Source organism: Anabrus simplex, chromosome 6, assembly GCF_040414725.1.
Source record: "Anabrus simplex isolate iqAnaSimp1 chromosome 6, ASM4041472v1, whole genome shotgun sequence".
Taxonomy (NCBI): domain Eukaryota; kingdom Metazoa; phylum Arthropoda; class Insecta; order Orthoptera; family Tettigoniidae; genus Anabrus; species Anabrus simplex.
Window position 1 is genome coordinate 131,643,440 of NC_090270.1, and position 23,263 is coordinate 131,666,702.

The 23,263-nt window shown below is 38.0% G+C and overlaps 1 protein-coding gene across 1 annotated transcript in view; it reads left to right on the plus strand.

The window, feature by feature from the left end:
- Srp68 (signal recognition particle 68) overlaps positions 1-23,263 on the plus strand; it is a 142,059-nt gene that overhangs the window by 22,078 nt on the left and 96,718 nt on the right. The window contains exons 3-4 of the mRNA XM_067149929.2: positions 12,675-12,788; positions 22,650-22,806. Of these exons, the coding sequence (XP_067006030.1) occupies positions 12,675-12,788; positions 22,650-22,806 (271 nt within the window). The remainder of the gene's footprint in view (positions 1-12,674; positions 12,789-22,649; positions 22,807-23,263) is intronic.

The following is a 23,263-nucleotide window of genomic DNA, read 5'->3' on the forward strand; positions in this document are numbered from 1 at the left end:
CGTTTATCACACTTGCGTCAGCATGAAAGAACTATTACTTTCACAAAGTTGAGGAAAAAGAAAAGAATGGTATATCTGATGAGTAGAAAATTAGCAGTTTAAAACTAAGATATAAAATATGTCAAAATAACTGTACTAACTTAGGTTCCATTCTGAAGCAATTAGTACAAATTATACTCGGTAACGAATAGGATACATACAATAAGTAATACTATATTTTCACAAGATTGGCAGTTTTCTTTGGATTACGAGCTGCTTTGCAATAGTAATCTATTTCTTGCACGTAACAAAATATTGCATCTCTTTCTTTAAATATAAAATACATGGGATGTACTAAATCTGAGTGAACTGAACAAATTTCTATTCTCATGTCATAGAAATGTTAGCTCTGGAGTGCTTCTGAAACTACAAGTACAAAAAGAAGTACATTTATATAATTCATAAATACTAAGTGATTAAATAAATGGGCTTAATAAATGTGCAGTATAAATAACGTATAAAGTGGCCTGAATGTTCTATCGACAATAAAATTCTACTGATTACTAATGAACAAGTACTCTAGTGCATATAAACTGTGGTATTAAATAATAGTTTAATCCACTTAGTCATTAAAAAGTCTTAAAGCATATTCCACCTGTAACCATATAAACAAATTTCATCTGCTACAGTATTTGATGAAGATCGGATATACAGCGTGCTAGAAATAAAAATGCAGTGTTAATAAAAGCAAGGAAAGATCTTGAGAAATGGTTGATAAAATAATAAGTATAAGGAAAACTAAGTGTATGGAATGGTAACACTGTTCGAGGGAGATTATAAGTCTGTTATCGGAGTAACTGCTGCCGCAGCTAACTCCAAGTCTTTGTTCTCGATCAGTTCTTCACCTCTTAATGGGACAGGGGCCGATGACCTTCGATGTTAGGCCCCTTAAAACAACAATCATCATCATCATAATCATCTTAATGGCACATTTACATCTTTCTTGGATGGCCCCAAAATGAGTGAATCCTCTACTTCTGTACTTGCCTCTGGCAATTCGTTTCCTTCTTTTTCAATGACTAGTGAACCCGAACCTGATTCCGCTTCAGATTCTTCGTCCTCTGTGGTGTTGGAATCGCTTTCAAGTTCTGAAGCAGACATATGGTTAGGGGAAGACTGCATCAAACGTGGTGCGTGTGGATGCTGTTTACGAGCTGGATTCCAATAGTAGCAATAACAACAAGGAAAAGATAAATATTTTAATTCTTCCTTGAGGGCCATGCCATTGCGGGATTCACACTGCTTACAAATAAGTGCATATCTGTTATTGGGCCCATCACCAACTAAATATTCCATTAGTTTGTCTACAGCCCCTCTCTCTCGAGGTAGGATCTGTCTAGGCATAGGAGGTCCTGGAGGCAGACGTGCAATGAAGCCTGGTTTGCCTTTGAATAGCTTGAGGTGTAGGACCTAGAGCTGGTGGCTTAGGAACAGGACCTCGGTATCTCAGCTCTCCACCAACAGCTGGAACAGGACCTGTGTGTCTCAGCTCTCCACCAACCACTGGAAGTAAAGGACCTCCGGGTGGGACAGGTCCCATAATAGCTACAGTATTTCCAGCACCTATAGGGTGGTCTGTTTCTTCTTCCTTAATTGGGTTAAAATTATCCCTATGTTGTTGTTCCAGTTTTCCTCTCTGAAGAGATGGTACAAGATCTAGACCAGGTTTTGCTGGTGTGGATGGAGTCTTGCACAGCTGGGCACAGGCATATTTTTCAAGAATTTGCTTTGCCATCTTTATACGTGTCCTTCTTCATAACTTCAAGTAACTGCTTTTTTTGGTTCTTTATATCTGTCAGTTTCTCTTGGTTACTCAAAATTTTGCTATGATAATACCATGATACCAGATGCTTCAGGAACAAAATTATAACAGGGAAGATGAGCAAGAGAGTGATGCTAATCAGCAGATCACCTAGTGACCTAGTGATGCTGGGAAGAGGTAGGAAAGCAGTGTAGCCAACACACAGAGACCCACAGAGTGAAGGATAAGTTGAGCGATGATTTTCTGGTGCCTCTGCTCTGTACTCAATCGATACTCGTCAATGTATTTTTTTTTTCTTCCAAACTTTCCAGCACCTATAGGGTGGTCTGTTTCTTCTTCCTTAATTGGGTTAAAATTATCCCTATGTTGTTGTTCCAGTTTTCCTCTCTGAAGATTGTTGACTATTTTTAGTTTCTTCTTGTATCTGATTATTCAAGCATATTCAATTAACAAATAATGAATATTCGTATATTGGGTATAATGCACTACCATTCTGATACGTATGGAGGATTCTGGAAACTTACTGTAATGATTTGTTATCCAGATACATGTAGAAACATTAGGAATTTTGTAGATTCTGACACTATGGTTTCTGTATATGTAATGGAATATTCGAGTTTGATCTACTCCAATCGAGAGGGTGATCGATCAATTGTTCCTTGTACGTTCTAGTGTTGGCTACTGAATGCATGATTTGAAGCAGAGTATCGATTCATTCAAGTGTCCGAGTGAATCGAATCACAGGAACGGCGAACTCACGGCACACGATTCAGCTTACTCCCAACGGACAGTGCTGAGTGGCGCACTCACTGGACATTGACGGGGAGCCGAGCTTCCGCTGCAGCGAGACAGTGAATCGTGGCACATCGAAAGAATTGTGAATGAGCGTGGCTCAGTGAGACACAAGATACACACGGTTCCTTATCGGCTCTCTGGACATTGACGGAGAGCCGAGCTTCCGCTGCAGCGAGACATACAGTGAGCCATGGCACACCGAAAGAATCCTGAACCAGCACGGCTCAGTGAGACATACAGTGAGCCATAGTACACTGAAAGAATCGTATGCTATAATGGACTCTCAAGCTCAGCTCATTTGAAAATAATACCCATTTGCATTCACTGTCCTCTTCTTACAGGGGGGTTTAAATAATAGATGGCCGGGCTGAGTGGCTCAGATGGTTAAGGCGCTGGCCTTCTAACCCCAACTTGGCAGGTTCGATCCTGGCTCAGTCCGGTGGTATTTGAAGGTGCTCAAATACGACAGCCCCGTGTCGGTAGATTTACTGGCACGTAAAAGAACTCCTGCGGGACTAAATTCCGGCACCTCGGCGTCTCCAAAGACCTTAAAAAGTAGTCAGTGGGACGTAAAACAAATAACATTATTATTAAAAAATAGATGGATTTATTTGCAGTGTTAAAAAGGTAGTCAAAACATAATTCTGAAGTAGCTAGTAAGTAGGTAGGCTATTAGGTTATACTATTTATTAGTTTAATGAATCTTAGTATTATAACTTAGTTGACATTTGACAATTAAACTCTACTCTAGCCTGCCCTATGACTATGAGTCATGCTCATGACCACTCAAAAGTACCTGTTTTATATTGGGAAGAACGGCTCGGAATTCTCTCAGTTCATATGTCACATCGTTGCACAAGACTTCTATCGTATGTGGACAGACACAATAACTTAACCAACAGTATGTTGAATCAGAAAACCAGTGGGCTACTGTACATCTCAGGTAGCCTATACAAAATATCACGATTTTAAAAAATCCTCAGCTGATAGAAAAATATATATTTTCAAAAATGACTGAGCGAGTTGTCGTGCGGTTAGTATCGTGTATGCGCTTGCATTCGGAGGATGGTGGGTTCGAATCACACCGTCGGCAGCCGTTAAGATGGTTTTCCGTAGCTTCCCCATTTTCACACCAGGAAATGCTGGGACTGTACCTTAATTCAGGCCATGGATGCTACCTTCCTAATCTAACCTTTTCCACCCTACGTCGCCGGAAACCTTTGATGTATTAGAGTGACTAGCATTTTTTTTCTAAGAAGGGAGTTCATAGTGTGAAGACCAGATGGCAGCTGCGAGCACTGAATGCTGTTGCTGCTGTCTTACCAGCACATACTACACAGATGTAGTAGGAGCAGTGACTAATGTGCCGTGAATCGGATCACTGCATCGATTCAGTAACGTGAACGGAATTAAATGAATCGAATGTGCCATCACTAGTACATTCGGATGTATTCCATTGAGAGTGTTGCAAAGACATTTCCGGAAATCAATATTTCTAGACTGTCGAGCTGACAGGTCAAAAGGGAGAAACATTGCAGTAAGAGAATGTAGAGTGTGGGTTAGGGTGGGTGTTACAGTGATAGCAAGCATGCTGTTACACTGATATTTGAATTAGGACCTACATGAGTGAGAGGGTAATCAGTCTTGCCTTATGATGGTAAAGTGAATGTGTGTGTGTGAACTTGTTGATATCTGTACTGTCAGAATCGACTGTGTGATGAAGTGAATAACCAGTGTGAGAACTTGTTGATATCTGTACTTGACAGAATCGACAGTAAATTGCTTCAGTGTGTTTCTCTTAATAGTGTTGTCTTGTGTATAATTGTGTATAACAGTGTGTTGTTAAGGAATAGTTGTAGTGGCAATAAAGTGGCTTTATGCAAGGAAGTAAACATATCTCGTGTGATTATTTACACCAAAATAAAATCGCATTGAGAACGATAATCAATTGACAAATAATACAAGAAATGATAATCTTTTTTTTTTTTTTTTTTAGGCCGTATCGTCAACCTTAACAAGACCTTAACAAGTGTTATGTTTCTTTTTTTGGTAGAAATTCCACTTGAACAACACCAATTCATTTATTCCTGTCAGAATAACATCAATGAATCATGGTACATGTTTAATCTTTGTTAAAGACTTCTTCTGCCATCAAAATACAAAAATTGAAACCAAGGACCAGGATATATTTAATTTAATTTTAAAAAACACTATATGTAAGTGTCTAATCCTGTCTGTGAAATCTAGTTTGAAACTGTCACTGTTGAAAGCATATAATCATAGAAACATTAAAATCTATGGACTCTAGTCAATATTGCCTGTACTAAAAAACATCTATATATCCATTAATACACATGTACATGTATAAGAATACACTTTTTGGTGTTTCTAAATTAAAAATGATTATATAGACTATAGTTTTTGCAGGTCTTTGAAGATTTTATTGTTACGTGAAATAACATATGTAAATTTGGCTTTATATGCTTGTTTTTCTTCTTACAGTTTGCTTTACGTCAAGCCGGCACAGATAGGTCTTATGGTGACGATGGGATAGCAAAGGACTAGGAGTGGGAAGTAATTGGCCGTGGCCTTAATTTAGGTACAGCTCTAGTGTTTACCTGGTGTGAAAATGGGAAGCCACAGAAAACCACCTTCTCTTAACGTTTACAAGCTAAAATGCTGGGCTTCGATTCATTAACACGTTCACTGCGTATTAGCAGAGCGTGACATACCCGCCAACCTGAGCAAAATATTTGTGTGGGACTCTTTAAAAGTTGTAATTATCGAAGTTTTGTATGTTGGTAGGACGAGTTCTATCGAACTCGTGCACTTATACCACTCATGCGCCTGGTGCGTGACCCGCACGGTGGTTGAAATCGAGAAGTAATACTGGTCACCAGACGGATCACGTGCCACGCGCGTTGGTAGATTACTGTGCATTATTTACCGCGGATAGCAAACAAATGCATAAAGTATATTACAGACTTCTCTATTTACAGAATTTGACAAACCAAAATAAAATATTTTGGCTAATTGGGTAGGTCTCGTGTTGTTGAAGGAATCACATTGTCGGCCATCAGAAAAAAATATAAATAGAATGATAACATAAGTATCACGACGCAGTCAAAAATGATTACTGCGCGTTCTTTCAAGTTACTTATAAATGTGATGAGGAATAAATAACAATTAGAAGTTCTTTCGTGTTATACACATATATGATGCAAGAATAAACGACAATAACAAGTTCAGTTCTTTTACTGAACATATTGCAGTAGTGGAGTTCATTTATTTCAAAAGCGGAACCACTCGTAATTCTCCCGAAGAATTAATAAACAGAAAATGCAGTGTCTTAACTCGCATTTAAGTGGTCTTGCTGCTCGAAGATCCCATAAATGAATGATGACATATGACGACAACTCTGGAGAGGAAATACGCGGAAAACGGAAAACCCATGCGCAAATATGGCTACGGATGAATCTGCTAGTAGACTGGACTTACACGATGTGCGGGATGACAATTAGAGCCTTTCTTACCATGCGGGAAACCTGTGATTTACATTTCCTAGCAACCGTCCCATGACGCGCTATGCGCGTGCTCCGCACCTGCTTATAAAGTAGCGTCATGCGCCCAGCGCGTGATCCGCATTGAACGTGTTACAGAAGTTAAAATGGAAAAAGTCTATAAAAGATGGAATAGAAAAATTTATTATAAGGGATTCAAAAAAGTTTACGCTATTCTAGGTGAAATTATAAGTATTTGAGTACTCACTTCCTCGCCGGTCTTATATTAGCCTGGTCAGCTAATCGCCTGCTTGGAGAAGCATGAATGTAGGGGTAGGAGTGAGAGGGGTTGAGGGAATGTAAGAATGAAGTGGGAATATGTAGGTAGATTGTGCGTACTTGTTGTGGTGTTAACAAAAAATGTATTAATGCTGTCTTGAAAAAGGTTGCTGATACTTTCAGATATTTCGTTCAGAATACCATTCGGGTTATTCCTTTGATCGATATTGATAAAAATATTCTCAAAGATGTTTAAAAGAATACCTTTGTTAACTATTTGAAGAATGGACAGATTTTATTCGATTGATGAAAATGAGTGATTGTAATGGATACTCATTGCTGTGAATCTGTTATGTTTATTAGCATTAATATGTTGTTGATACTGGTTAAGAAAACCACAACCAGATTGACCTATATTGACATTGAGTACACTTTAACTTTTATACTCCAGATTTTGCAAATTTAGTAATACTATTATTGACACTGTGAGGATTGTAAAATGCAGTGGAATTAATTTTAACTGTTCTAAATGCTATATTGATATTTTGTTTTTTTAATATATTTTTTAATATATTCAAAATCTGGTAAATGTTTTCATTATTATAGGTGAAAGTGGCATAGTTTTCTTTTTGGATTCTCTAAGCAGAGTAGATCTTATTAATAATATATATTAATAATATTAATAATTTTATCAACGAAACTCCTTTTGAATGCGTTCTTATTAGGTATTAAGTAAATCATATTCAGTTCTTTTTAAAAGTTTTTATCAGTTTATGGAATATTAAATGCTCTATGAAGCAAGCTAAAAAAAGTAGCTCTTTTCTGGGCTCCAGGATGAAGTGAGTCCTGCTTTTGTTGTACTGTTAATTTGGGTAGGTTTTCTAAAAATTCCCTAGGAAAATTTATCATTGTTTCTAATTATAGAAGATCTAAGAAGTTCAGAAAATTTCTGGCTTCCGATTCTAATGTAAATTTAATGAAAGGATCTATTTTATTTAATTGACATAAGATTGCCTTCTTCTTGTTGAAAAATTATGTTATTAAATCTAAAATAGCTGTTGGATAAAACAAATTCCAAGATCATCATAAACTCATCTGCTTCATGTTTGCTCAATATACTGTGTTTGTAAAGATTATCTTTAATAAGCTTAATAGTTTTTGATACCAGGAAACTAAAATGGTAGGTAGTAAAATAAAATATGAGGGTATAAGTTATAACCTAGGATGAGGAAAACATTTATCCTATGCTGTTAGTTGTGATGAGTGCCTTTGACCAGCTGTAAACTCATCAGGTTCTGGCATCAGTAGCTGGAAATTTCATTCCTATTGAAATTGTTAATTGTTACCATGAAGCTTGGTCTTCTTCCCGCCAAAATTTTTCTCTTTCTATCCTGAGGATCTTTGAGGATATTTCTTTGTGTCTGTTGCCATCCTTAGTGGTCTGCTGCTAGACGAGATGAGTTGCTTGTAAGAGGGACATCTTGTTGTGTGTTTTTTGTAGTCTGTCCTTTACCTCTTCCCTGGAACATACTCTATTAGGAACCTTTCAAGGCTCCCTACGCCACATGACATACTGGCAATTACCTGGTGCTGATGTTCTGCTCATTTAGGATGGATTTGGTGCAAAATATTGTCCATAGTATCCATGGTATGAAAGACGTTCTTCTCCAGTACCATATTTCAAAGGAGTTGATCTTTTTTGAATTTCCAGTTCACAAATTTTATTCCGTAGATGAAGACAGATACAAGTGTCTGAACTAGTCTCATTTTAAACTTCATAGAAATGGAGTGAACCTTCCAAGTATAAGACAGTTAAGTCAAGATGTTCTTGGCCATGGCAATTATTCTCCTGTTCTCAATATCACAGGTATTAGGCCGCGTGTACACCGAGCGCGCTTTGCATAGTGTGTCGCGTGTTGCTCAACGCTAAGCGTCACGCTAAGCATAACCAGTGCTTTGTTCCTAAGCCAGGTGTTCACACAACCCGCGCTCTGCTGCGCTGAACGCCTACCTTACAGCTAAGCGAAGCGCCAGACAACGCGCAGTGTTGGTTAATTGCTTAGCGTTACCTAGCTTGTTCTGAAGCTATGGAAGAAGAAATTATTCATGCAGTGTTTCAAAGAGAAGAAATATGGAACCCAGGACACAACAACTTTAAAAATGTAACTGTTTTGCAAAATAAGTGGACTTACTTATCTACAACAGTTTTATCGCATTCCTACAGTAAACATATACAGTAATATTACTTCTACTGTCACACTTTACTGGGCTTAACATTGTGACAGGATGAAATTGCGTATGGATTTTAGTGTCGGAAGTGTCCGAGGAGAAGTTCAGCTTGCCAGGTGCAGGTCTTTGGAATTGACTGCCGTAGGTGACCTGCGTCGTGATGAGGATGAAATTATTATAAATACACACATACACCCAGCCCCCCTGCCAATGGAATTTAATAATTATGATTACAATTCCTGACTCTGCCGGGAATCGAACCCGTGACTCCCATGACCAAAGGCCAGTACGGTAACCATTTAACCATGTAGCCCGACACTTTGTGACAAAGTGCATAGAATCTATAATTTTGCAAATGGAGGGTGCTAATATGAAGAATATCACTTTGCAGGCTAGGAGTGGGCTTGGAAGTAAATATAATATTTGTCACACATTTACTTCACTTTTGTTACGATGATAAATTGTGTATGCTAATTGTAACAGTATTGTAAAATACTATTTATAATTATTATATAAAGAGCGTGATTTAGCCGGAAATTTAATTTCCACGTGTTTGCTGCACGGTGCTCCTGGACAACTGGGAAAATTGAATTTCTCCCAATACTTCTCTGCTACTTGTCGCCACATTTCAGTTGTAGGGTTTGGAAGGTCAAAGGTATTTTTTGTCATTCTCAAGTAATAATAAAATTTATCGCGATAAAGTCTTGCATCTCTGTACAAACGATGGAATTCTCCGAAAGTAATTCGTTCTTCATTAAATTCATGAATCCACTTTCGATTTTTCTTTCTAATTTTTAATTTTAGGTAACTGTTATCCATCAGTAAACTGTTTCTAGTGTACTTGGATAACGGCATTAGTTTGAGACGACCCTAAAACGCCTCGCGCCAAACTAAGCTGAGAGCACGGCGTAGAGTTTTCGGTGTGAACAGCAAGCACGCCTTGCGCTATGCATAGCATTTCACGCGACACACTATGCGAAGCGCGCTCGGTGTGCACGTGGCCTTAGTGTTTGTTGTTATTATTATTCCAAGGTATAAAATTTTAGGAATTTGAGGATTTCTTTAGAGGAGATGATTTCAGTTACTTTGCTGGCCCTGTCAGCTGTCGACGTCATGATCTTTTGCATGTTGATCCGCAGGCCCAATTTGATGCTCTAATTTCTGACACCGTCCAAAAGCCCCATCATTTCTCTATTGTCCACATCAGTGATCACTGTGTCATCTACATATTGGAGACTAGATACTTTTTTTTCCTCCAACAGGAAATTCACCATTCCATCCATTTAGTGCAGCTCTCATTATATAGTTGCCACATATATAATAAAAAGCACTGGTCTTATTTTGTTATTTAGTGTATGACTTTTTTAGTGCCAGGGATTTCCAAGGAAGTGTTCAGCTCGTCTAGTGTAGGTTTTTCTATTTGGCGGCCATGGCGACCTGCACATTTGTGTGCGAGATTATGTTGATAACGATGGAAGAGGGTGAAACTACGCTCGTTGAATAACACCAGGGGGTCTGTTCAAGGCTTAACATCTCCATCCAGCGGACAAATCACCATCAGCAGTATCATATGCCCTCACTCCATATGAACACTGCAGAGAAGTTTTGAAGTGAATCCAGGCTTTCGGCACGCAATGTAGTAATGAAAAATGTATACCATCACCTTTCCTACCTTGCTGACCAACATTCTGATGATGAAAATTTTTTCTATCGGTAGGACTCAAACCGGCTAACCACTCTGTCAGACCATTGAGACGATAACAGCCATGATAACCAAGCAGGCCGAAGAGCACTGGTGACAGTATACAGCCTTGACGTATACCCCTTTGTGTCTTGACGACTTCAGACTTAAAACTAAGGAACAGTGTTAGGTTTGGTCCACCCAATCACTTCACAAGTGAACTATTTAATTAAACAACATATTAAATATAAAGGGACAGGTTTTGTCTCTATTTGAGACTTCATCAGCTATAAAATCACGTGGTACAAAACTCGAAAATCAGAAATTGAAAAAAATGAAAAATGGAAGAACCCAATGCCTTTTAGGGACATTTTTGAGAAAGACAAAAGATGGAATATAAAAACATTATTTACACAAAATGACTCGCTTCTTGCACAAGCTTTTGTTGTTTTCAATGTTAAAAAATGAATTATAATTTTAAATACGACAAGCCTACCATAACGTTTTGTAAGGAATCAATGTCCATTATTGCTGTCTGTATTTAAAATGGTAGTTCATTTTGAACTATTGGGAAAACTTGCAAAACAAATATAAACATATTTATGAGGTAGATTAACACTGCTTGCAAACAGTCTTTCTGCAAAGTTAAAAATAAACGACATTACTTGAAAAACGTTGCAAGCGTTGTTGGAATCTGGTAGTTTTAGTGTATTGACTGGGGAGATCGAAATTCTAGCCTCGGAAAAGGATTGTTCCTAAATCCATATCTGAAAATTTAAAAGCATTCACTTGTAGAATTTTCTTTCAAATTGAGCTATTCTGGTAGAAGTAGTCAGAAGCGTTATGAGACTGCCTGTCGTATGGCAAAGCCCAGCGCTGCATGACCACCATATTGTGGCTTAAACCTTAAGAATTTCTTTTTTGAAAAAAACAAGGTCTGGAAAGAAAGACATATAAAAATTGATAGGTTTAAAACCTTCGTGTGTCTACGAAAAGAGATGCCGTCATGAATGTATGACGTAAAAGCTTACCCTACAAGCAACTCCCTACAGCTGCCATTATTCTGTTGAATGTGCACACTGCTCATTCCAATTAGTGCTTTAGAGTAAGGATTGAATAGCTGGAATACTATGGTGAACCACTGTGTAACGTACCAGTAGTATCAGAAAATGTATGAACCAGAGGAATGGCATACTAAAGGAGAGAGAGAGATCTAATTCCCCAACTACTTCCCGCCAATATTCAGGCAGGCTGTTATACTCGATACACAGCAGTAATCCCATCTATCGGAGAGTAGTGGCAGCAGAAGACACAAAGCCCATCACAACAAGCAATGGTCAATGTAATTTTATTGTTCAATTCTATGAGCTTTCCACATTGTAGGCCTTCATGTTTAGTTTTCTTCCGACTGTGATATTAGGGCATCTTATAAAATTATTTATAGTGTAGACTGTAGTTCCTTATTCCCTGACTTTACGTACAGATTTTCATTAAATTCTGTTTACCCATTTTCTAATGACTCGGCGCTGATATGGACTAAGCAACAAAAATCCAAATTCGTGAATATCTCTGTTATCATAGCCGGTACGGTAAAAATGTATGACATAAATGATCAGAAATTTTTAACTTTAGTTATGTAGTATTTATCGATAGGACCACTAACATAAATATTTCAGAATTAAATTTTAGGCGCTCCCCTAAACTACCATTTCATCCCGTGTGAATAACATTATTTATGGCCTACATTGTAGTGACTTATTCCCCAACTTTACATACAAATTTTCATTAAATTTTTCAGCCGTTTTCTCGTGATGCGCATGCATGCATACATACATACATACATACATACATACATACATACATACATACATACATACATACATACATACATACACACACACACAGACAGACATTACGGAAAATTAAAAAGTACATTTCCTTGTTGCTGTGGACACAACTGATACAGAAATACCATTGTTTTTAAATTCTGAGCAATGTACAGACAAAACTCATATTTTATATATGTATAGATTTCTCTCTTGTGACGTGAGATATGTTTTTTTCTGAAAGTCGCTCCATTCTGTCGTCATTGGTTGTTCTTCCTCTTCCTTGTACAAGTACTCACAGTACTGCTTCCATCTATTCAGGACAACATCAAAATAATGGATCCTTTGACCATTAGTATCTTCTATGGACCGCACTGAAGGTTTGTGCTTATTTGATTGCCGTTCTACTTAGTGGAACAGATTTGTGTTTCCTTGATAAGTGTGTTCAAAATGTGTTGTTAGTAGTAGTATTGAGCAGGGTTTCACTAACTTAATTAACAGTCTTTTGAATATTATGAAACTGTTAATCATGAGTTTTAAAGTCTGATTTATTTCCTTTACAGGGGCTATTGCACGCGTCGCATTAGAAGATTGCGGAAAGTTCTTCATATTACTCAGGGTGATAAACGTCATTTCAAAAGGAAAGACATAACCGAAACAATGGTGAAAGATGAAAGGTTAGTGCTCAGTTTAGTTTATTACTATCACAGTTTTTAAATAATATTTTTAAATCATTGATGAATGCCATTTACATTCACGAGAGTGTAAATGAAAAGGATGCAATTTCCTTCAGTTATTGCTTAATGGCAAGACTTGTTATTAGTGTTTAGCTTTAGATAATGAAATGGTTTATTGTTTTAGATGATCATGGTTTTCCGACAGCTCTGAAAGAGTCAAGAAAGAAATTCAACTAATACAAAAGTATAATTAATGTTATTTGTGTAATTGGGGGTTACAAAACTTAACATCCTGAAAAATCAATTTGTCATTATTAATCTCATGCTAGTACAAGGGTTTTCCCTTTATAAAAACTTCTAAATTTAGTTTACTTTCTTCCCCATACCCTTGCATGTTTTCTCCAATCCTAATATTGCTACCAGTAACAGTACATCATCATTACTAAGTCTCAAAACTATTTCATGAAACTATCTACTTTGTTTTCATCTCCTTTACAAGTTTGCTAATATACCGAGCTCGATAGCTGCAGTCGCTTAAGTGCGGCCAGTATTCGGGAGATAGTAGGTTCGAACCCCACTGTCGGCAGCCCTGAAAATGGTTTTCCATGGTTTCCCATTTCACACCAGGCAAATGCTGGGGCTGTACCTTAATTAAGGCCACGGCCGCTTCCTTCCCACTCCTAGCCCTTTCCTGTCCCATCGTCACCGTAAGACCTATCTGTGTCGGTGCGACGTAAAACAACTAGCCAAAAAAAAAAAATTGCTAATCTGAAACAGTACTAGCTATAATACCATTAAACATTTTGACTCTGAATTTCATAAGCAATCATACTCCTCTCAGGTGCCCTGCCAATTTTCATTTTTCATAGGAATGACACATTAGTCATACTTCATGTACCTATGTTCCTTATCTTACCCAATAATGGCTGTATTTGTAAACACAGCCCAGGCTTTCTTTGAGAGCATCCTGATATGAGCTTCGGCAGTTACCTTCTCTACGTTCTATTGTTGCTTGTCTTCCTATCTCCTATGTTTTCTTTTGCAGACTTTTCTTCAATTATTTGTCCACTCTTTGTATGTCAAGGGGCATCCTTTGCTTGGTCTTGCTGACCTTCAGTTTTGCCTCAATTTTGTGATTGATGTTGTTGCAGGTCTAATATTGAACACCCAGTCTTTTACTAGAGGTTCCTTGATGCCAAAGTGTTCGCCTCGTCATCCTTCCATCTCAATCCATGTAGCCTCCACATCTAGTCTGTCTTGGTATTTGTATCTATTCTAAACTTCTACTGGAACTCTTCTACCTTTTGTGAGCCTTTTAACTTAAGGACATGTGGTGGCATCAGGAAGAATGAACTCGCCCCACATACAGAACGCACCCTTGTGCACGATGCAACATTGCATCAGGGTATAGCTTGCAAAACTAGCGTCATTCGGCTGCGTGGAGTGAGCATGAGCATCACGCCTGTTTGTGTCTTGTTGGTGTAATCAGTGTAACCTATCTCACATGCATAGGTGTACTAAAACTGTGTGTGGTGTAAATAAATCTTATTATCCATGAGGGCTGGTTTATTTATGAACGACATGGAGCTGCCTACAACCAAGACTCCATAGACATAAAACTTTCTGTTCCTCAGTACGAATTGAAAATCCCTCGTCCAAACCTTTGGGATGGTAAGGTAATGGTTATTACTGATAACTACTCCTCTAACTGTTCCCAATTCCAGAGCAATTGGTATTCTAGCTTTCAGGACCATTTCCTAACATGATCTCAGTTCACAAATAAGTACATGTCGGAAAGAACCCATATAAATGATCAGCAATAACATTTAAGACTAGACATTTGTGGAAGCAGCATTTGAGGTACGCAGGAAAACAAAAGCAAAGGTTAAGGGAAAGGAGACATACAAAATAAGAAAGGAAATAAAAGAAAGGAACAAGGTGAAGAAAGAAATGGATGAGGAAAAGCAAAAAATGTAGCAGAGGGATGAGAATAAGATAAAAAGGTTACATGTGGAATACAAAAGATTGAAACTACAAGTAAAGAGGAGTATCAAGGAAGAAAAGGAGAAATGTTGGGAAGAGGTTACCTACAAAATTGAGCAAGATAGTCAAGGAAATCAGGAACTATTATACAGAGTAATAAAATCGAAAAATATAAATCAAGAAAAAATCAAGGCATTAAAGAGAGGAGATGGATCCATAGTACATGACGAAAAGGGTCTTCAGAAGGTGATGGAAAAGTATTTTTTTTTTAACTTTATAATGAAGATGACTGGAAGAAGGAGGAGATGAGAAAATGGAAATAGTAGATGGAAAAAAAGAAGGGAACCCAATAACATGGTTGGAACTTGAAAGGGCAGTGAAAGCAATAACCAAAGGTAAAGCAAGTGGAAAAGACAAATTCACTGCTGATATGATTAAGGCAGCAGGAAGCATTAGACTACAGTAGCTATACAGAGCCCTCAATGCCATATGGAAGGATGAAAGGATACCTGAAGATTGACAACAAGGAAGCATTGTACCACTGTTCAAAAAAGGAAATAGGAAGAAATCTGAAAATTATAGAGGTATAACCCTATTATCACATGGGCTAAAAATAATGGAGAAAGTCATAGACAAAAGACTGAGGGATATAATAGAAACACAGTAAGAGGAAGAACAATATGGCTTTAGACCGAATAGATCAACAATAGACTTGATATTTTCAGTGCGAACAATAATGGAAAGGAGCAAGGAAATCATCTTTGTATTTTTGGATTTGGAAAAGCTTATGATACAGTTAAGAGAAGACATGTATGGGAATGCCTGCTGAAGAGGAATGTACCAAAATCATTAATTAACAAGATAAAAATGTTGTATCATGGGAGTAAAAGCAGTGTACAAGTGAGGAGTGGTGACTCTGAAACATTTTATACAAATAAAGGTCTCAACAACGAAGTGCACTATCACCATTATTTGTTTATTATATTGATGGATGAAATCATAAAACATGTAAAACAGAGTATCAGTAGTGATGAAGTGAATGCTTTGGTATTTGCAGATGATGTGGTGATTTGGAGAAAGGGAGAAAAGGAAGTACAAAGAAGACTGGACATTTGGAATGAAAATCTGAAGGAGTTTGGAATGGTAATTAGTAAAAAGAAAACTGTGGTCATGCAGTGTGGAAAATAGAAAAAGAGAAGTCAAGTGAACATATATATAGATGGAGAACGGTTAGAGAATGTTGGACAGTTTACATTTCTGGGTAGCATTATTAATGGAAGTAATGAAATCAACTCTGAAATTAATAACAGACTAAGTAAAGGTACAACATTTTATCATCAAGTCAGAGAGCTTTTATGGGATGACAAAGTACCCAAGAAAACGAAATGAACATTATATAAACAGTATTTCATACCAGTTGTAACATATGGACTAGAAACGCTGGTAACTAATAAGAGACAAGATAGTAAGAGCCAAGCAGTCATTATCATCATCATCATCATTTCCCTTTATCCAGCTGTAGCCAGGTAGGGGCAAATATGGTTCCTCTCCACTTTCTTCGGTCTTTCCACCACTCCTCCAACACTGTGTCCCAGTCCAGGTTTCTTTCTATAATGCTGCGTTGGATGGTATCCGTCCATCTCAATCGTAGTCGTCCACGGCCTCTCCTTCCTTGGATTTGCATTTCCATCACCTTTTTTGGCATTCTTTCGTCGCTCATTCGCTTTATGTGCCCAAACCATTTTAGTCGGCTCTTCTCTATTCTATCATTCATTTTTTCCACTCCAATTTCTTCCCGGATTTTCTCATTCCTTATTTTGTCTCTTCTACAGTAGAAATGAAATTTTTAAGAACATTTGTTAAAAAGACAAGAAGAGATAGAATTAAAAATATTAAAATCGGAGAAGAGCTGAATATAGAACCATTAGTACAGAAGATATTATATATATATATAATATGGTACCTCGGAAAAGGTTAGGGCGTCCCCTGCTAAAAGCGACGCGCAGCTCTTCAGGTGCTGGGGGAACTGTGAAAAATGGGCAACCAGCACCAATCTACATCAAAATTGCAACAGTTAATGTACTGACACTGACGGGAAAGACAGAAGAACTGGTTGACTTCATGATAGAAAAAGATATAGCCATACTTGGACTGTGCGAGACCAAGAAGAGGGGTACAGGGGAGATCTCTCTGAGAGAAGGATACAGGCTGTATTACAGCGGAGGGCCTGAAGCAAAAAATGGTGTGGCCATCATACTTAGAAGAGAAATCCAAGAATATCTGGAATATACAAAGTACGTCAGCGATTGGATGAGTGATGATGAGACTCCAGTTTGAAAATGGCGTGAAAGATCTATTTCAGTTGTATGCCCCACAAACTGGTTGCATAGATGAACATCTAGAGGACTTCTTAGAGGAAGTGGACAGATAGAAAATAAGTACTATTGATGGGTGATCTAAATGCACAAGTTGGAATGGAAAGACAAGGAAAGGAAGATGTTGTAGGGCCCTTTGGATATGGAAATGTAAATCCAGAAGGCGAGTTGTTGGTGGATTTTTGCATGAGGAGTCAAATGATTGTTGGAAACACCTGGTTTAGGAAGAAGAACAGTCAGAAGATTACAAGGTATGGCTGGCGAGACAGACGGACAAAGACCATGATTGATTATATAATCATAGAGAAAGAACACCGGAAGAACCTTGTAGATGTAACAGCCATGCCTGAAGAAGCCTTTGGTAGAGATCATAGAGTTGTGATAGGAAAATTGAAAGTTGGAAAGATTGAAAAACCCCAATTAAGAAGAGAGAAAAGAATTAAAGTATGGAAGTTGAAGGAGAAAAGCATACAAGAAGAATTTCAAAGGGAAATAATACCCTTGGTACCCAGGACAGAGGTGGGGAATGTTGAAGAGGAATGGAAAAGATTTAAGGAAGCACTGGTTGGATGTGCAGAAAAGGTGTGTGGTAGAACATCAGGAAATGTGAAAGACAAAGAAACACACTGGTGGAATGATAGGGTAAAGATTAAAGTGAAGGAAAAGAAAATGGCATGGAAAGCATGGAAAACATCTAAGACTGAAGAAAGTAGAAGAAAATATGTGGAGGCAAAGAATTTGGCCAAGAAAGTAGTGGAGGAAGAAAAGAGGAAAAGCTGGGCCTTATTCACACAGACATTGAGAGATGATACGCAGGGCAGCAATAAATTACTGTATGGTATCTTAAGAAACAAAAAGAGGGATCAAGTAAACACCAGATTTGTGAAGGAATGAAGGTGGCATAATTTTAACAAAGCCAGAAGAAATAAGAAATAGATGGAGAGAGTATTTTCAGAAGCTGCTGAACATAAGAACGGATGACAGTCATTCAATGGACGACCAGGAAAGGCAATTAGTTGACGAAGAAATGGATAAAGAAATTACAATGAATGAAATTGAAATGGCAGTAAGAAAGATGAAGAATGGAAAAACTGCTGGAATAGATGAAATTTCAGTGGAGATGATAAAGGCAGCTGGAGCTGTAGGCCTGCAGTGGACATATCGGGTTCTCAGGAATGTCTGGGAGAATAAGGAGGTCCCTGAGGATTGGCAAAAAGGAATAATCATCCCAATTTTCAAGAAAGGTGATAAGAAAGTTTTGAAGAACTACAGGGGAACTACTCTAATATCCCGTGTTGCTAAGATAATGGAAAGGATACTGGAAAGTAGAATAAGGTTGAGGGTTTAGAAGCAGATACAGGAAAATCAGTTTGGTTTCAGAAGTGGAAGGTCAACAATAGAGCCCATTTTCATTATGAGACAACTAATGAAAAAGCATTGGGAGTACGGGAATGATATGGTGATGACATTCATTGATATTGAAAAGGCATATGACAGTGTCCCTAGGACGAAAGTTTGGGACAGTCTGGTGCAAAAAGGAATTGGACAGGGATTAATAAAAATGATCATGGCATTATATAAGGAATGTTGTAGTTGCGTGCAAACACAAGTTGGCAGGACAAGTTGGTTCAAAATAACTAGTGGGCTGAGACAGGGAAGTGTTCTATCACCAATCCTGTTTACAATAGTAATGGATGACATCATGAGAACAGCAAAAGCAGCATATGGAGGAAGAGAAATGAACATGATGTTATTTGCAGATGATATTGTGATTTGGGGAGAAGACGACAGGAAGGTTCAAGAACAGTTGAATGTGGTGAATGGGAAGATTGAAGAATGTGGATTGAAAATAAGTGTAGAAAAGAGTAAAACTCTTGTTATGACTAGAGGGGAGAAAGAAGGGGAAGGTCAGATTAGACTTGCAGACAAGGCCCTGGAAGTAGTGGAAACGTTTAAATACCTGGGGAGTGAATTAATGGAGAATGCTCGACTGGATGCTGAGATTAGTAAAAGGATTCAAGCTGGAAGTTGTTTCTATCATAGTGTAATTATGTTATGGGACAAAGATGTGCCAATGGAAGCAAAGGATACTATGTACAAGATGTATTACATACCCATAACAACTTACGGAGCAGAAACTTGGACAATGACAAAGAAGGATGAGAGTCGAACACAGGCAGCCGAAATGAAATTCTTGAGGAGTATGATACAGAAGAGTAGAAGAGACAAAATAAGGAATGAGAAAATCCGGGAAGAAATTGGAGTGGAAAAAATCTATGATAGAATAGAGAAGAGCCGACTAAGATGGTTTGGGCACATAAAGCGAATGAGCGACGAAGGAATGCCAAAAAAGGTGATGGAAATGCAAATCCAAGGAAGGAGAGGCCGTGGACGACCACAATTGAGATAGGATACCATCCAACGCAGCATTATAGAAAGAAACCTGGACTGGGACACAGTGTTGGAGGAGGAGTGGTGGAAAGACCGAAGAAAGTGGAGAGGAACCATATTTGCCCCTACCCGGCTACAGCTGGATAAAGGGAAATAATGATGATGAGTACAGAAGATACAGAAAGGAAGACTGAGATGATTCGGACATGTAAAAAGAATGGGAAAGGAACGGGTAGCAAGAAGGGAATTGGAAAGAGAAGTTAACGGAAAGATATCAGTTGGAAGACCGAGAAGAAGGTGGATGGATGAGATTTGGTAGTGCATTAGAGAAGCTTGATTGGATGTGGCGGAAGTAATGGAGCAGGGAAAGTGTTAGGACAGAAGGGAGTGGAGGAGGCTTGTAAACCACACCCCGGGCGACTGGAGTGGGACATTGATGATGATGATGATGATTAACATTCTATGCAATACTTTTAAATCTCTTTTGATATACTGCACATGCACTCATTTTCCCCACTTTTAACGAACAGTACTACACTGCCGATCTTACAGTCCAAAGTTCCAAAGTTAAAAAAAAAAAAGTTATTCAATTCCATTATTATTTAAAGATTTACGTGGTGCCTCTGAGGGGTATTAGACTTTAGCTAGTTTAACAAATGGTGAGGTTTTACACATGGTTTATATTATAGACTAGCTGATGTACCCATGCTTCGCTACGGAATTCTACATCGTAAACAGAATTATAGGTTAGGTAGTGTACACGTTTTAGCAAGATTGTATTAAATTGCATAGTTCTTAACGTTACCTTAGAAATACGACGGGGAATTCACCAAACATATTTTCTCATGTGAAGACTGGGTTAGGGAATTTTCATTGTAATGGTAGGCCTGCTTGCCTATCATCAGTCACAATCAGGTTGAGGAGTTTTCATTATAATGGCAGAAACTCACTCTCCACCTGCCTTTGTACATCCTCAGAAAGATTGTCATCGTGGTTTTCCCAACTGAAATGAACATAGGTTATTACAGTGACGTCAGTAGGAATGGTGCGTTTAAAAGCAATGCTTTCATATGAAATACTCAGTTAAATGAAAAACCACTCATTTTCCCACTTTTAACGAACAGTACTACACTGCCGATCTTACAGTCCAAAGTTCCAGAGCTGGAATGACCAAGCCACAGACAGCCGTGATCCGTGAACACTCTTCGTCTTTTTTCAGCGGTGGGGGGGAGTTGAATACTGGAGAGTCCCAGGTCAAAAACTATGTGCCCTTTTACTGTCTGTTTCCTAGGAGTACCCGATGAGTCGGAAAATCTCAATTCACTACACTGGCGGCGGAAAAATTTATCTGACTTGGAGGCAAATTTTTCTTCCAAGCCAAAGCAGAAACCCCTTCTTCACTGCTATCTTGGAATAAGATGAATGTAGAATTTAATAAAAGTGATTTTTTTCTAGTGGCTTTACGTCACACCGACACAGATACGTCTTATGGCAACGATGGGATAGGAAAGGCCTAGGAGTTGGAAGGAAGCGGCCATGGCCTTTATTAAGGTACAGCCCCAGCATTTGCCTGGTGTGGAAATGGGAAACTGGAAAACCATCTTCAGGGCTGCTGACAGTGGGATTTGAACCCACTATCTCCCGGATGCAAGCTCATAGCCGCGCGCCCCAAACCGCACGGCCAACTCGCCCGGTAAATAATAAAAGTGAAGAGGAAGATTATTTTCTTAAGAAACAACTCTTTTCAGGGTTGAATTTTGAGTTATTTAGCGAATTGTGGTGCTATAATTTGGAATAGGCCTACTACTACTACTACTACTACTACTACTACTACTACTACTACTACTACTACTGAACCTCTGCCTTAGGTGTGCGCACTGCTCATTCAAAACAGCCCGTCAGAGTAGGGATTGAATAGCTGGAATACTATGATAAACCAGTGTGTTACATACCAGCTGTATCAGAAAATTTATGAACCAGAGGAATGAAATGCTAAAGAAGAAAGTTTTCAAACTCCCCAGCTATTTCTCGCCAATATTCAGTCAGGCTGTTATATTCGGTACGCAGCAGTAATCCCATCTATCGGACTTGATTAGCAGCATAAGAGACAAAGAACATCACAACAAACAATAGTCAGTGTAATGTAATTGTTGATCAATGTTATGCGCTTTCAATATTGTAGGCCTTCACATTTAGTTTCCTTCCAACTCTGAAATACCACTCTTATCATAGACGGTACGGTAAAACTGAATAGATCATAAAGGATCGAAAATTGTATTCTCTATTACTTTTGTTATGTAGTACTTTTCGATAGGGGACCAATAACATGGTATTTAAAAATTAAATTTTAGGCGTCTTCCCCTAAACTACAATTTCTTCCAGGGTGAATAAAATTGTTTATAGCTTAGACTGTAGTTTCTTATTCCTTAACTCTATATACCAATTTTCGTTAAATTCTGTTAACCCATTTTCTCGTGGCTCGGCGTTGATATGGACTTGGCAACAAAAATACAAATTCATGAATATGCGTTATCATTGCCGGTGCGGTAAAAATGTGTAAGACATAAATGATAGGAAATTTAATTATATGCAACTTTAGTTATGTAGTATTTATCGATAGGACCACTAATAATATAAATATTTGAGAATTAAATTTGAGGCCTTCCCCTAAACTACCATTTCATTCAGCGTGAATAAAATGATTTATAGCTTAATTGTAGTGGCTCGCTCCCCGACTTTACATACAGATTTTCATTAAATTCTCTTCAGCCGTTTTCTCGTGATGTGCGTACATACAGACAGACAGGCAGACAGAAATTATGGAGAAGTAAAAAAGTGCATTTCCTTGTTACAGAGGACATGATCAATGCAGAAATACCATTCTTTTCAAATTCTGAGCAATGTACAGACAAAAACCCTTTATTATATATATATATATTTAACTGCATCCACTTCTTGGAAGGCAAGTAGGGAATTACAACAATTTTCAAAAATTGTACAAAACTTTATTTTACTTTTGACAGTTGTTAATTTTTCAAATCCACTTTCATTATTTCATTGGCAGTTTGTCTCTGCATCAGTGGTGTGATAACAGAAAAATGTCATTGTTTAGGTTTTTGTACATTCCACTGATGATGGCTGAGCGGGCTTGGGGATATGCCATGCAGTTGAGACAAGAGGCTAACACTGAGCCACGCAAGAAATTCCATCTGGTATCGCGACTTCGGAAGGCAACATCTTACTCCCTTCAACTACAAAAGCTCTGTGAGGTATATTTGGAACTCCTAGTTTGAAATGTTCAAGGTGTTATGTGGCCAAATACTGATTTGTATGTTATTTATAGAAGATATCCAATAGTGTTTGTAGACTTTCCAAAAATGTAGGACTGAAAATATTCATCTCACCTGGGTTTTGCAAGGTTAAAATGTTTGGTGAGTAAAGTCATTTTTAGCTCTGTGTATTTGGAGATGATTGTAGACTTTCCAAAAATGTAGGACTGAAAATATTCATCTCACCTGGGTTTTGCAAGGTTAAAATGTTTGGTGAGTAAAGTCATTTTTAGCTCTGTGTATTTGGAGATGATCATAAGATCTGGAATAAGGTTTTTTTTTTTTTTTTCGGTCTTTTCTGTTCTCTCTTTCTTGTATTTCAGGACTACTGTATAACTAACTGTTCAGTTGTTAAGAATCCAGTCCAGTCAGTCTCAGTGATTGGCCTCGTAAAATG